The sequence below is a fragment of the Aphelocoma coerulescens genome, chromosome 13 (genome assembly GCF_041296385.1).
Source record: "Aphelocoma coerulescens isolate FSJ_1873_10779 chromosome 13, UR_Acoe_1.0, whole genome shotgun sequence".
Lineage (NCBI taxonomy): Eukaryota > Metazoa > Chordata > Aves > Passeriformes > Corvidae > Aphelocoma > Aphelocoma coerulescens.
In genome coordinates this window covers 12,508,521-12,523,377 of record NC_091027.1, presented here as the reverse complement: position 1 = coordinate 12,523,377, position 14,857 = coordinate 12,508,521, and the positions used below count along the sequence as shown (strand labels likewise).

Here is a 14,857-nt window from a genome sequence, read left to right as displayed (position 1 = left end):
ATTAAAAATCTGTATGCATCTTAAACCCTTTCAAAACTCTGACTTTTTTTTTTGCAATAGGAACAGCATTTGAGTAATTGGTGATGACATTGAGTTTTGTTCAGGTCAACATCAGAACAGATTTGGTTTTATAATTAGGAGTGAAATCACAAAGGTTAAAAATCCAGGGTCAGAGCTGAGTTCTAAAAGGGTATATTGCAGGTTTTTACGACAGCTGGTGTTATTGGATCCCATGGCAAATTCAGAGAGAGGAGCAGAAATGTTTTAAAATTAAACTCTCTTAATTCATGCAATCCAATAATGTTGGTCATTCTTGAACTTAGGTAAGTTCAGAATTGTAGTCCATTTGTATTTGGGCTGCTGAATCAACTCTACAAATTTTTTAGAAATATGTAACCATTCTACTTAATTAGGAAGTACCTAGAGTAGAATGCTTAGTTGTCTCATTAATTAAAAGATCCAACAAAACACCACTCTTATCTAAGCTCTAACAGTTAAATTCAGCAGTGGCATGCAGTGAATTTCCATTCCAAAAAACATTATACCTTGAAGGAAAACATCCGAAGAAGCTTTCATTTTGTAGACAGAAAAGAGAATCAGAGGGTTTTGTTTTAAATTAAAGAAAGAGAGACAAACATAATGTAAATTAAAAATACATTTCTGAAACATGGTAAGTCACAAAGAACTAAATTTATAGAAAGGTTGGTATTACAGCAATTGAGACAATTATCTGTAGCATAAATCCCCACATTTTCAACTTGTCACTGTCTTGTCTACATCTGGGCCAAAGACATAAGATATCAAACTCCTTTTAGATATTCGTATCCTGAGGGGATTCTAGTCTTTTATGCTGAACTGTTTTGAAAAAGACCATTCACAGTTTATAGAAGCACTTTTTAGAAAGAAGACTTTTTACCTGCAGACTGTGCCCTGAACACTCTACTTTTGAGGGTTTTAGGCTCTGTGATTAGGATTCAGGCAAACATTTATAGTTCTGTTTCTTCCCAGATGCTCACAATAAGCAGTGTAAAGAACAAGTTATTTGTCCTTATATGGATGCTTTAAAGTGAAACAACTAAATCTGAGATGTATTTAGTTTTGCTCCTTTACCTGACTGCGTAAGACACACATACACGCAGACACTTTTATTTCCACCTAACACAGGACACATCACTTTATAATTTTACTTTGTTTTATTACAGTCTACCTCTCAGCAGCTTTTACACTTGAAATTATAGGAATAGTTTGTAGTGAAAGTTCCTTAATTGCTATTTTTTCTATATCCATTTTTGTGATGTATTTTAAAACTGAAAGAAAATATCTTCAAAAGTCCTTGAATATTTTACCAGAGCAAATCCAAATTACTTTATTCTTTGTTAGATGCCTGAAATGGAGATGAAAATACTCTTTATTAACGTAAAACATTTTTCCTTTACATAATTCACATATTTTTTTGGTTGGTTGGTTTGAGGGTTTTGTTGTGGGTTTGTTTGTTTGTTTATTTGTGGGGTTTTCTGTTTTGTGGGGTTGTTTTGGGTTTGTTTTTGTTTTTTAGGTTTTTTTGGAAGATGATTAGGCTAAATGGTTTAGAGATTCTAGACAACACATTTGCCAGCTCAGTTGCCAAAGGCAGGGAGAAATCTGTCCTGGACAAAATAAGCAGCAAATTCTTTTCCTCTCTGGGCAAAAGCCCAAATCACTACTGAAGGTATTTTCAGGATTTTTTTTACTGTTGCTATTACATACATTTTTTTTGTTATTGGGTAGCATATATCATTATAAATAGCATTTATCATTATAAACTACTATGAAATCACTTTCTAAGGCAGAGAAGTAGGTAAATGAGGTAAGAAATACAAGAAAAAGAATTTAGGGAAACAATGGAAAGGAAAGAGATGCTTAAGGGGAAGTTAGAAAAAGCGCACACCACAGTTTGAGTGTAAAAGTTTAACTGTATTCCTGATAAGCAAGATTGTCATGTCAATAATGTAGACATAAGTTAATGGCATAGAATATTGCTAATACCAAGACACAGAAACTGAGATCTTTTCTATAAAGAGATGTATAAATAGCATAAATAATGGCTTTGGTAGTTGTGATTTGCAGAACACTTTGGTTAAAAGGATCTTTATCCTAAGAAATTATTTGTGGATACAAATATGCAGCTAGCAAGAATTTCTCTTGCTTCTTTTCAGTCCCGTGAGATATTTTTCTCTCTCACGGAAGATATTAGTGGAGTTCTATAAACTATGAACACCTGCGACCTTGCAAAGCTTTGTTTATAGTACAGTAGGAAAATATTTTGACAATGGATGTTTTAGGATTTTAGCCAATCACCCCAAGGGGTGGATGATCCTTTGGCCAATTAGACTATGAAGAAAAAAGTCTATAAAAGAGTTGTAAAATAATTAAATAAAAGAATCTTGCTGCACAATTTCTGCCTGTTGGATTTCTTCTCTCCTCCCTTCCACTGCGGGACACCATGATAATTATTTTCTCTGGCATCCAGAAAACTGTAATATATGAGCTTTTGGTTCTCAAGGTGAATATTTGCATTCCTATTGTTACAAAATATGGGTTTATATGTAATAGAAAAGTATGAAAAAAGGTACTATTATAAAGAAGGATTTAAATGCTCTCTCAGAAAAGCTAATTAAATTTTAGGTCTTGCTGGTAAAAAGATACATACTGGGTTTTTCTTCTTTTTGTCTTTATCCTTGCTTGGTTTTCTGTTGCTGACAAAGTAATGCAAAGTTCCATATTCCACCAGTGCAGAGAACACAAAAATAAAGCAGACTGACACAAAAAGATCCATTGCTGTCACATAGGAGACCTTGGGAAGAGATTTACGAGCAATTGTACTTAGGGTGGTCATTGTCAGGACAGTTGTAATTCCTAGCAGGTAGATAGAAAACAACATAAATAATATTACTTCAAGTAACAAACTGATTTTGCCAGTTATTTCTCTCTGATTGGTTTTGAAGTGTGCCTAGAGTTCAAACATATAGCACAAATATTCAATAGCACATTCTAGCAGTGAAATGCCAATTCAGTGGGAGCTTAGAGGATTAACAGGGGTATGCAACATTTTTACATGGTCACTGCCAGTGCTGCTCTGTAGAATACTTGTTTAGATGGATTCTGATTCTAAGAAATTTAATTTAGGGTTTTGGTTTTGTAGTTGGCTTCTGGGGAGTCTTTATTGAAAATTGAAGTTTAGTGTTTATGTGTTAAATGCTTAAACAGAGCAAGAGCAGGGTCTACAAAAGAGAAGTACTGTGACATGCTTCACCATCCCTTCCCTTTAAGAACATTATTGTATGTACTGTGATGTGAAAAATGTTAAAAATGCATCAGAACAGTTAAAATCTACCACATTTTATATGGCAAATTTCACACCATTGATATTACCTTCTTAGTGGTGCACATAGACTTATTCTCAACAGAGGGATAAGTCTGTTTTGTGTATCCAAGTAAAATTTAAAGTAACAGCTGAATGCCTTCATTAATTTTGTACTACTTTAAAGCAGATTTTATAACCTCTTTTTAAGGAGGATGTGAAAAAAAACAATAAAATGCTTAAAGCTTTCTGTTATGGGAGCCACTGGCCCTCTGTTATGTTTCTTTCTAGGGAGACTGGAATGACAATTGTGTCCCTTATTTTACACTCCAGTGCTCTCTGCTGTGGTTCTGTGAAGAAATGAAAATGCAGAAGGAAAAACTGAAATAATTCTCACTTGTGTGAATTTAATGTAGAAGAAGAAAATGTGTTGAAAGTTTCTCTAGCTGAATGTTTGTGCTTTGCTATTTCTTATGGCTACAGCTGCTTTGCACAAGCAAGATTAATTTGGTCTGTCTTAGTTTATTTGTGGATAAGTTGCTACATGTGTAGAAATTTCTAATTCTGATTAATTGCATGTCACATTTTCATGTATAAGGTTTTGGATACTACCAAATTCAGTTGATTTTTTGGCCTGAAGTCTACATTTGATTGTTGGTCTCTAAAGTGGTCATGGTGTACATTCTCCCCTTGTTACCACTTGGACACACACCCCACAAAGATGGATTCCTTCTTGGTAATTATTTAATTTGTGTTGCCAGTAATTATTTATTTTGTGTTGCCCGTCACCGAGATATGGAAGTAGAACGAGTGAAACTAATGCATCCTGCCTCTAATCCAACCATGTGTCCCCATCCTCTTGATGTTTAAAAAAAATACTGCTGTAACCAGAAAAAATGTGACAGCTTTTTTTGTTGACAATTTACAATAGTCAGAATCTGACATCGTGAAAAGGAAGAGATGCAAATACAGCTTAGACCGTGTTATTCCTTGGAAATTACTGCATTCCTCTAAATGAGGAGAGTTCATGTGAAGTTGTCTCTTTTCATATTTGCAAACTGGTGATCTGCAGAAGTGTCAATTAAACATCATAATGCTTGAAGAAAAACAGAAAAGATAAACTCACCCAGTGATGTTCTGGCTGGAACTGCATCCTTATTAATCCAGAAAGAGACCCAGGACAAGACAACAATAAGTGTGCAGGGAATGTAGGTCTGAATAGTGAAATAACCCATTCTCCTGCTCAGGTTAAAGAAGACAGACATGACTACATAGTCTCCTGTAAAACAAAAGCAGAACAAAACAAAATATGTTAAAAAACCAACATAAAATTTGTATGTAAGAGCTAGGGGTTTCCTATTCCATGTCTGGGGTGTGTGTATATAAATATTAAACTGATTCACCAGATATACTGATGACAAGTACATGCATACATCTTCTTCAACACTGCTGTAGCTCAAGAACCGGTGGATTTTCCACACTGTGAAAATAAAGTCGAGCAGATTCACTTAGGTAACTTCACTATATGATTTCAAGGGTAACCTCCTTTGCATAGCATGACTTCTACCCAAGTCACTCCTCATAACCAGACCTGCCTGGTATGATCCTCTTGCAGCAGCCCAGTGTGTGGTGGGGGTCCAGCCTTCTGCCAGTCTCTGTGTCCCTGTAAGTGTGCTCCCAACTCCACTCTCAAATGTAGCATGCTTTCAGATGTACTTCCTAAATTATTCATGTTCTTAACTTTCTTCAGGGCTATGCTGTGTCAATAATTCATTTTATTATTTGCCTGCAGATCATCTGTTGTATTTTCTCCTCTAAAATGATTGGAACCCACATTTCCTAAGTGACCCCAAAAGCTGGGTTAGAAGTTACTCTGGTGTACATAACACATCATTCTTATTCAGTAATTTGTGATTGTCTTTTCAGGTTCTTTTTCCCTCTCAAATTATTAAGTAAATTCCATCTGGATTCAAGGATGCAGCAAAGCTTCAGTTTTTGATCTGTTTTTTTTTTTTGGGGGGGGGGGGGGGAGGGCTGGGGGGGGGGTTGTGGGTTTGGTTTTGGGTTTTTTTTTTTCAGGTTCTTTTTCCCTCTCAAATTATTAAGTAAATTCCATCTGGATTCAAGGATGCAGCAAAGCTTCAGTTTTTGATCTGGTTTTTTTTTTTGGGGGGGGGGGGGGGGGGAGGGCTGGGGGGGGTTGTGGGTTTGGTTTTGGGTTTTTTTTTTGGTTATGGTTTTATTTTTCTAAACTAAAAAAAACAACCCTAGTTCTGAGTTCTCATCTTTACTTCAAATTACAGCACTCCTGGGAAAAATCTTGATTGCAAAGGAATTACAGAACCCCAGGCTACAAAGACTTCATTGCAATTCAGTGAAATGCAGCCCAGAGAAGTCTTTAATGGAAACAGGATATGATTTGCAAATTTAGAGTGAGATAGTTTTCCAGCACTATCAAAGAGTCTCTGTGGCTAATACAAGTTCTGCTTAGATCAGTACCTTTAGTTAACATTGTGTTCCTCTTTTCAGGCATAATTAAAATTTTAATTTCCCCCAGAATAATCCCTTTGAACCTGACCAGAGAAGAAACTTCAGAGATATTTTTCGACTAGTGCTTTTGTTATTTTTTAAAATTTGGATGTCCATATTCCTGGAATTAACTGGTTTTAATTTAATTATGTTATAATTAAACCAAGGACATGAAGCCCCCAAATTTTATATATGCAGTCTATAAGGTGAAACATCTGAATATGAGCAAACAGTTGTAATAAGTACAGTCTTACTATTTCCTTAGTTCACAGTTAACATTGCATTATATGTGCATGTCCTTCATATACCAAAAAAGCCCAACCAACTTATCTAAAAAACCACCACTCAGCAGCAGCAGCAGTGCAAAGCTGAAGCCATAAAATTACAGTATGACTCATTCTTCATCTCTGTGGATCATGTATTAACTTCCCAAGAAGTGATTATTTTTTCAGTTTTGGGAATCGTCCTTTTATTCATTCACCTTCATATATGCTATTAATAGCATTGGTATTTTAATTTTTTTCTGCTGTGATATCCCAGAGGTCACTTTAAGCATTAGCTCTATTACTTCCCTGCAAACATTTTTAAAGAGAAGTGTTTCATGCTCACTGTTACTATATAAATTTAATGGGACAATGAATTTCCAGAAGTAAGAGGTGAAATATAAACCCAAATACAGATGAGAATAAAAAGGTACAAAAGTCTCAGAACTGAAGTTTAAAAATCAGATGTTTTATTGCTATTCTTGTTTTTTCTACTGAAGTTCCAACTGCTATGGGCTCCTTTGGAGTAGATGAGTGATGTACCAGATCCCAGGTAACTACTTTCTCCTCATTTTTTGTCCTATACTTGGACAGGTCTTTTTGCCCAACTGTTTGGCAGCTGCAGCCCTCCTGCCTTGTATTCAAAGGAACAGAAAATATCAGACTCAGTACACAAGCCAGAACATTCCTACAGGTATTGGAGTCAAATCTAAAGCTCAGCACCTGTGCTGAGAAGGAAAAGAGCTGAATAGAGATGACCTAGACCAAGGCATAGTGCTAAGCCCTCCCTCACTGTCCTTGTTTAACAGCTGTGTGTGCAAACCCAGCCCAAGGGTTTGGGCTATGGATAACATATTAATGTTATTGTTAATATACATCTATGTGTGGAGAGAGAGAGAGTAGCCTCAGACCTTCCATTTTATAGACCATTTCCATTTCCATTTTTTTTGGTCAGTTTTTGGTGGTAATCCCCTGGTGTCCGTGAAGACTTGTCTATATTTTATGCTTTATTTTAATTTTTTTGTTGCTGTTGATAATGTAATCCATAAGATCTTTTAAAACATAAACCAACTTGTAAAGGCCTTAGTCCAGTCACTGGTGGTGAAACAGCACTTTGAATTCTCTGTCATCTCTAAGATGCACATCAGAGTACAATTCATTCCCATAGAGCATTAGCTGTGCCCACAGGACATTTGCTACACAAACTGGAGACACTCCAGATACAAGTGTTTCACATCTAATCAAACACAATTCCCTCTGCTTTTCTTTCTTCTTTTACTTTCTTATTTTTTTTAATACATGAATTCATTAACAATTATGTTTAGAAAGAACATCTCTCTGCTAACAGATTCCAAAAGTTAAAAAGTCATTTAATTGTTGTAGGATTTTTCAACCCTCACAAATATTGTTGCGCATTCCTTTATGCAAAGACTTTCTTCCCTAATTGACACTTGCATGAAAAATCCAAACTACTCCAGAATTATATCTGTAGGAAACTCTATCAGTTTCTGAAATTTCAAAGTCCACAGCACTGTTCTGGCAGACCTTATTTCTTATGCATTGTAGAATTCGAAATGTTTTACTGAAAGCTCAAGGAAATAAGAGACCGTATATATTTTATATGAGGTTTAAAGTTTCTACTAATGGAGAAGATAAATCAGGGGAAGCAAAAACTTCAGTGTCAACTATAACTTGCCAGGCAGTGTGGAATTGACCAATCTGAAGAGTCATTCAATGATGTGTAAATTCTTTTGAATTACATTTTACTTTCTAATCTGAAAGCCTGCTGATGCTGCAGACACTGTTGTGTTATGGAATGTTTCAGAGATCCTTACAAAATAAAGGATTAATGTTAATATTTTACCTTGCTTTGTTGGGGTTTTGGGAAGTGGGATGTACAGATGACTTTTTTTTCAAGGTAAAAGTAGAAAAACAAATGGAATTTAGGAATTGCCAAGACAAAGCAAGTCAATAATTCTGTAATGTACTTCCTATCTCTTTGGGCCTTGAATATGTTCTGGTTTTGACTGGGACAAGGGTTTCTTTTCTTCTGAGTAGCTGGCACAGGTCTGTGTTTGCGTTTAGCATGATGATGATGTTGTTGCCACACTGATGTTTGTTGTTGCTAAGTAGTTCTTACCCCAAGTTAAGGAATTTTCTGTCTCATGCTCCACCGGTGAGTAGTTGCACAAAAAGCTGGGAGGGTGTATAGCCAGGACATCTGACCCAAACTGGCCAAAGGGATATACCACAACCTAGAATGTCTTGCCCGGTACATAAACTGGGGGAGTGGGCTGGGAGCTGCCAGTCACTGCTCGGGGATGGGCTGGGCATATCAGTCTTTGGTTGTGAGCAACTGCATTATGCATCACCTGCTTCTCTTGGGTTCTGTTACTTTCTCCCCTTATTGTTACAGTTATAATTTCTAATAATAAAAATATTTCTAATAATAATATTTTGTTTTAATTATTAAGTTGTTCCTATCTCAGCCCATGAGGTTTACCTTTTATTTCTGATTCTCCTCCCCACTGGGGAGAGGTGGTAGGTGGGGAGTGAGTGAAAAGCCATGGGTACACAATGGCCAGCCAGGGAAAACTGTGACAATAAAGAGATAAGGAAAACAGGACTAAGTGGTGGGATGCTCCAGAGAAGTATCTTGCTGGGATTGCCAAGTTTACTTTAAGTGATGTCAGAATGATATAACAGCAGGTGTTCTGAGATTTTGAATAACAAAAGTACTCTGAACATACAAAATAATGCAAGGCCAAAGATGTGAAGTTCAGGACTCAGTTGTCACAACACATACATCCAAAACGTCAAATGCATTAAGACCCCTGTGGAATGTGGACTTGACAGTACTTTGCTTTAATCACACCTTTCATGATAGAATCTTGCCTCAGCCCTGTTTTTATCCAGATTTGGTTTATTTTCTGACTATATTCATGCACTTCTCAGCTCTTTAGCTGAGACCAGCTTAAATACTCTGTTATTTTCAGATTATCTCTGTGCCTCAGGTGATTTTCACTCCTGGTGTGATGCCTGCATGAAGCTGTCAAACTAAGACATTAGTTTAGTAAAAAATGGCCAGACTTGATCCTCAGCACAGTGTCATTTATTAGTCCTCCCTGGGCAAATTGATAATCTTTTCATTATTACTTCATCCTCTTTCCCTGAGCTCTGGCTCTTGTTTGTCCAATATTGTCTACTGCAGCAAGAAAGCTTCTCAGACTGCCAGATTGCTGTTTGGAGCACTAATAGACTTTTGGAGTTTTTTAGAAATGAATGATAGTGCAACCTGGCAGTATCTTTGTAAGACAACATCCTTAAGTACTTGACATTTGGCATCCTAATTAGAAGATTTTGGATTACTTAGCCTTTCACCAGAGACCTTACATTCCTACCGTACATTCTGAGATATGTAGAACTATTACATGTGTCTAGAAAATACTACCTAGATAATTTTCAATTTTTAAACAAATACAAAATTTCTCTGGAAAAAATAATCTTATTGCAATGAGGAGCATAATAACTCATCCTTCATATATTTAGACCCTTCCTCTCTGAATATACATATTTCTCCTATTCCTCTGTAGTCGTCTGTGTTTGCATCTGCATATAGACAGACATAATCTTCTTCCTCTGAAGATACAATAACAAGTTAACCAGTTTCTTCAGTGAAATATATTCAAACCAGAATTCAGTCCCTCAGGAAAATGGTATCCAGGTCATGTCTATCCTCATGTGTAAATGCTCGTATCATATTTTCTACTAAGTGCGTATTCCTCCCAATTATGTTTGGAAGGTCAAGAGAAAGATAAAGAGATGCAGAGCAGTGTTCTGACTTGAGACACAGCATCTTCGTGCTGCCACTCAGAATGGGAAGTTGAATATTTCTCTTGGGGCACACAGAGACAGTGCATGGACCTTAAGTCATTTCCAGAGTAGGAGATAATTTGAAAATTAGATTCATGCATCAATGTTCAATGCATGTGACCTGAGTAAGCCCTTGCAAAAGGTTTTGTTTCTAATAGTCCTGTTCCATCCTAATTTACACAGGCTCATAGCAGTCAACATGAACTTTGGAAATTGTGGGCTTTCTCCTACCCTGTACTTGTGGGATATAGTGATTTGAATACCAGGATTTGGGCTCAGTAGGGGAACAACAGTAGGGGAAGTGAATTCCTGATTTGAAGAACCATCTGTCCTTATGTGCTGGCCTAGGTCCCAAAGGTTCAATAGAAGAAATTAGTTGTGCCAGGAAGCATAGCCGGGGGAATGTACACTGTACTTAAGTGATTTAATCAGCGCGGTGGGTGTGATCCTTCATTGCTTCCTGGTTGGAGAATCATTTATACCTGTGTGAAGCGAACGGGAAATTATATCCATTAGTGCGCTCTTTATGCATGTTTAAGTGACTGTGTAAAGTGTAAGGTACTGGGGAAAAAGCCTCTAATTTGTACTCAGAACTGATTTGGAAGCTAGTGCAAATGCAAGAGAGAAGAACAGCTTTATAACACCCCAAAAAATTGGTGTCTTAACTATAGTTCAGGTAGCAACACTTAGAGATAAGATTGTCTCACACTTAGTATTATGAGATTCTGCTTTCTGTTGTTTAAAATACTGCTGGATTTAAATTATTCAAAGAACTGCAGAAGAGCTTCAAAAATCATATATTGGCCACATGGTCAGGTTATTTTTATGTGTTACTTCAGTTCGTTCTCAGATGGTTTTTGAGTGGGGAAAATTCATTGTTTCATTTCTGTTAAGGATATGGAGTTTTGACAGGGAAATTCAATTAGGTGAAGGGCTGGCCTTGTTATGGGTTCACATTTTTAAGTCATTTTTGGCTAACTTAAAAGCTTTGGAAAACAGTGAATGTGTGTGTAGACATGTCCATATGCATAAGGTTTTTGAAAGTTTATGAGAAGAATTTATTTCTCTCTGTTTCTTACAAAGCTACACACCACTCTGAATGGCACCGCAAAAACAGATGGATGGTAGAAGTGGCTCTCTTCTTCTCAAACTGGGTTCCTCTATATATTCCACTACCTAAAATCTCCAGAATTTCTTTGTGTGCTGAGAGTTTACAGCACATGAGCTCATCACCTCATGCTGACTCCACGGTGTCAGGAGTGTCATTGTGGAGCTCTTCTCCCTGGGGAATGGCAAGTGTTCTATCCCAGGGTCTAAAGAGGATTTTCTTTGAGTATTTAGATACCATAAATATTTTTTTCACTGTTTAGTAGTACAAAAATCAAAGTCTGTTTTAGTAATTCTGAAAATGTTTCTAATTTAGAGCTTTTTGTGCTTAAAATTTAAAAATCTGTGGAGAAAATAAATTATGTAGGAGAACGTTGGTAATGAATCAATAATTGCCAGCAAAAGCTATCAAGTGTCTTTATTATATTCTTTTAAAATTTGAAGTTTTTCTCCACTACATGAATTTGTGAAACTGCCAAAAAAAAGTCAGATAGAAGAGTAATGCATTATCCAAACTCTCCCAGAATTTCTAGCCATCATTTGCTCCTTAAGGACAGATCAAATGACTAAAAACTAGGATTGATGTAGGTCACAGATTATATGGTATGTAATAGGCACAATTTTGCTAGTGCAGCAAATAACAACCACATGATTCCTACAGACACAGAGATACACCAGCTGTCCAGATTCCCAATGGGCTTTTAACTCCTAAAGTTATACAGAAACCATACAGAGAAGAGCAAGCACTTTTAAAAATATTTGTTTAAAGAGACGTGTGAAAATATAGATAGAAATCGAATGTTTTCTCAAAATATAAACTCATATAAGCAAGTATATAAATAAATGACATGCTTCTAGATGGGAAACCCTATCCAGTTCATCTTTCTGGATGGAGTATGCATAGGTGGAAAAGCAAATAAAAAAACCTCGTGCCACAGGAGGGCACTGTCACCTCAGGATAGAAATGAGAAAAGCTTGCAAGTCTGCCAGTGGAAAACTGAATCTTAAAAATTTCTAATTATTCTTGTCATTGAGTGTTTATACAAACACTGAATGGCACAACTGACTTGTGTGGGTCTCTTATTAGAAGAGCACTTTTAAGGACTAAACCAACTCTTGTGTGATAGAAATATCCCCAAAGTAGCATCACCTTTGTGCTACAAGTGATGAATATAAACTGCGTAAATTGTTAATGAAGAGCAACTGTTGCAACAGAATTTATCTTCTTTTTCTCATAAATAGCTAATAGATACATCCTTGTTCTCTCTCTCTCTCTTTTATTGTTAGTATGGCCAGCAGTCTTGTTTTCTGTTAGGCAACAAACAGAGCTAGTACTCTTGGTTTATTTTAAAAGAACAATTGGTAAATGGTAGTTTGATGGAATAGATGTGTTTTCTTGGGTTTAGTTATGGTACGTAGAAATACCATTAAAACAGTGGTGCATGATGTCTATGAACATCTCCTATAGGAGCTTCTAATTCACTCTTAGTTCTTAAAAAGTTGCTGCATTAGTACAGACTATAAAAACAATAGTAAATGCAACCAAAAGGATTTTAAATGCATCCTTCGTAAAAGAGTTAGGCTTGTTGCCATTTTTAGACAGATATTCTGCAATAATAGAAAATAACTAGTTGGTAAACTTACGGGGTTTTGCCTGTAAAGCAGCCGATTTCCTTCCCACTGTGTGCCCTCCTGGCATGCTGGAGGGCAGCAAGGTTACCAAGAGCTGCTGCAAGTGGTGAGAAAATGAAAGAAAAAGAAAAGAACACGAACAAAGCCTTTTCTCTTTTATGTCAAATCAGGTGTTGGTACCAGAGTTTTGGTGTACGCTCTGCTCAGCAGTGGCTGGAGACAGATCCCTGCTGCCAGAAAAGGTAGGAAAAAGGGTAAATGGGAGACAGGAATTACACCTCTCTACCAAATCAAGCAAGTATCAGACGGTGCATTTCATTGTACAGTGCAGCTCTAATCTAGGATGAAAAATCATGTAAATAGTTTAAGATTGGTGTACTTGTCCTGATGCATCTTCATTTTGCTTTTGTGCCCGTCTCTTTTCTTGCCTTGAGACGGTCTATATTTGGAGTTTCGCTGGCATTTACTGTCTTGGTGAGGGTACTGAGCCAGCCTGCAGATATGGTTCAGTGAGATGTCATAAAGAAAATATGATATTTGTTCTAAACACATAGTTTTCTATGAGGATTCACATTTAACCTATTCAAATATTTGTCTTGTGTGAAACCTAAAGTGACTTCTTCTTTTTCTTTTTCCAACAGATCAGGAAGTTCATAAGTCTGTCAAGTTCAGTACCAATGTACTTCTAAAACTGGTATTTTGTCACATGGAAAGATGATATTCCCTCTTACAGTGCAATGTTTTTACATATATGTCAGGAAAATAATTTTGGCTGAAGTATTTGATCACTGGGCACATGACTGAATTCATTTTCATAAAGACAGGACAGAAATTTGATCACAGTGCTAATCACAAGCTGATATGTATGAGACTTATTTGTTCCCACAACCAGAAATGAAAAGTCTGGGGAAAAGGTAAAATCAGAGGGAACAGTGTTCCCTAGGTATCTGACCATGAGACTTTCTTGTTATCTCATTCTTGCCAAGTGCCCTTTGCATTGGTTCTGTCCTTCACAGCTTTTTATTCTTTCATTGACAGATTTTTAGACTGCATAAGGACAGAGAGTTAAAAAAAAACCTGAGTCTCTTCCTTTCCAAAAATGCTCAATAATCTCTTTCCCTCTGAGGTTTAGCTGCAAAATACCACTGTTGTGTCACAGAGAAGTCATGATGTGAAATAAAATGCTGTAAATATTTAGCCTTTAGGACAAAGGAAGAAAATATGCCATGGTATTGCCGGTATTTGCTTTTAACAGACTTGCACATGGAAGCAGTGCCATTCCCTACCTGACTGCTGGCATTGCACAAAGAATGGGGTGAGCCATGGTCATTGCCAATACAGCACAGCAATTGTACTGACTGATTTCCCCCAAAAATATAATAATAGAAATTTTTAATATCCATTTCTAAGCTGTGATTATAGTTTGATTATGCAATGAGTAAAACAACATCAAGATTTTGACATAGCTTGCACTGTAGTCCATTTATATAAGATTATCTCTGAGATTCAGATAGTTGGAAGACTGCTTTTCAATTTTCATTCAAAGGGATGAATCCTAACTGCATTGCACAGCTGGATAGAGAACAGGGGATGGGAGATCTGCTTTCTTTTTGGGGCAGTTTTTAAAAAGTAGGAAAGTAAGGTGTATGTCTGTGTGTGAATATGTCTGGCATTAAACACCTTGATTTCCTGTGGGAGCAAGCAGAAGAGAGCTGCAATTAGTTTATGTTTTTGAAATGAAAATCTTGGCTGATGAAACTTCTGCAAAATGAGATGAATCATTACACTCATCCAAGCAAATGAAATTTCTTTATGTATGACATGACTTTCTGCCCAACAGTTCTGGATTTTGTTTGGTCCTTGGCCGCTCATTCCACTTGAAGTGCTATTTTCTCAGTTCATTTGACAGAATGTGTTCCATATCTCATTAGTTTCTAATTATAGGAGGAAAGAATGTAATGACACTAGACAGTAATTAAAATCTATTACTGTTCCCACCTTCTCTTTGAAATCATAGAGACAAGATTTAGCCTGAGAATTTTCTGTTGCTGAAAAATATCAGTATGTGGAAATGTACTGAAGGATTGAATGTAAACTTCGGTGTGTTTATTTC

At 36.5% G+C, this 14,857-nt stretch overlaps 1 protein-coding gene across 2 annotated transcripts in view; it reads right to left on the bottom strand.

Moving 5' to 3' along the window:
- GABRG2 (gamma-aminobutyric acid type A receptor subunit gamma2) overlaps nucleotides 1–14,857 on the bottom strand; it is a 67,622-nt gene that overhangs the window by 2,845 nt on the left and 49,920 nt on the right. Inside the window, exons 7-9 of one of the 2 annotated variants that reach the window (XM_069029147.1) lie at nucleotides 4,467–4,619; nucleotides 2,690–2,895; nucleotides 546–569 (exon numbers count right to left, since the gene is read on the bottom strand). In XM_069029147.1, coding sequence (XP_068885248.1) covers nucleotides 546–569; nucleotides 2,690–2,895; nucleotides 4,467–4,619 — 383 coding nt within the window. The remainder of the gene's footprint in view (nucleotides 1–545; nucleotides 570–2,689; nucleotides 2,896–4,466; nucleotides 4,620–14,857) is intronic. The other variant, XM_069029148.1, reaches the window with a different exon arrangement.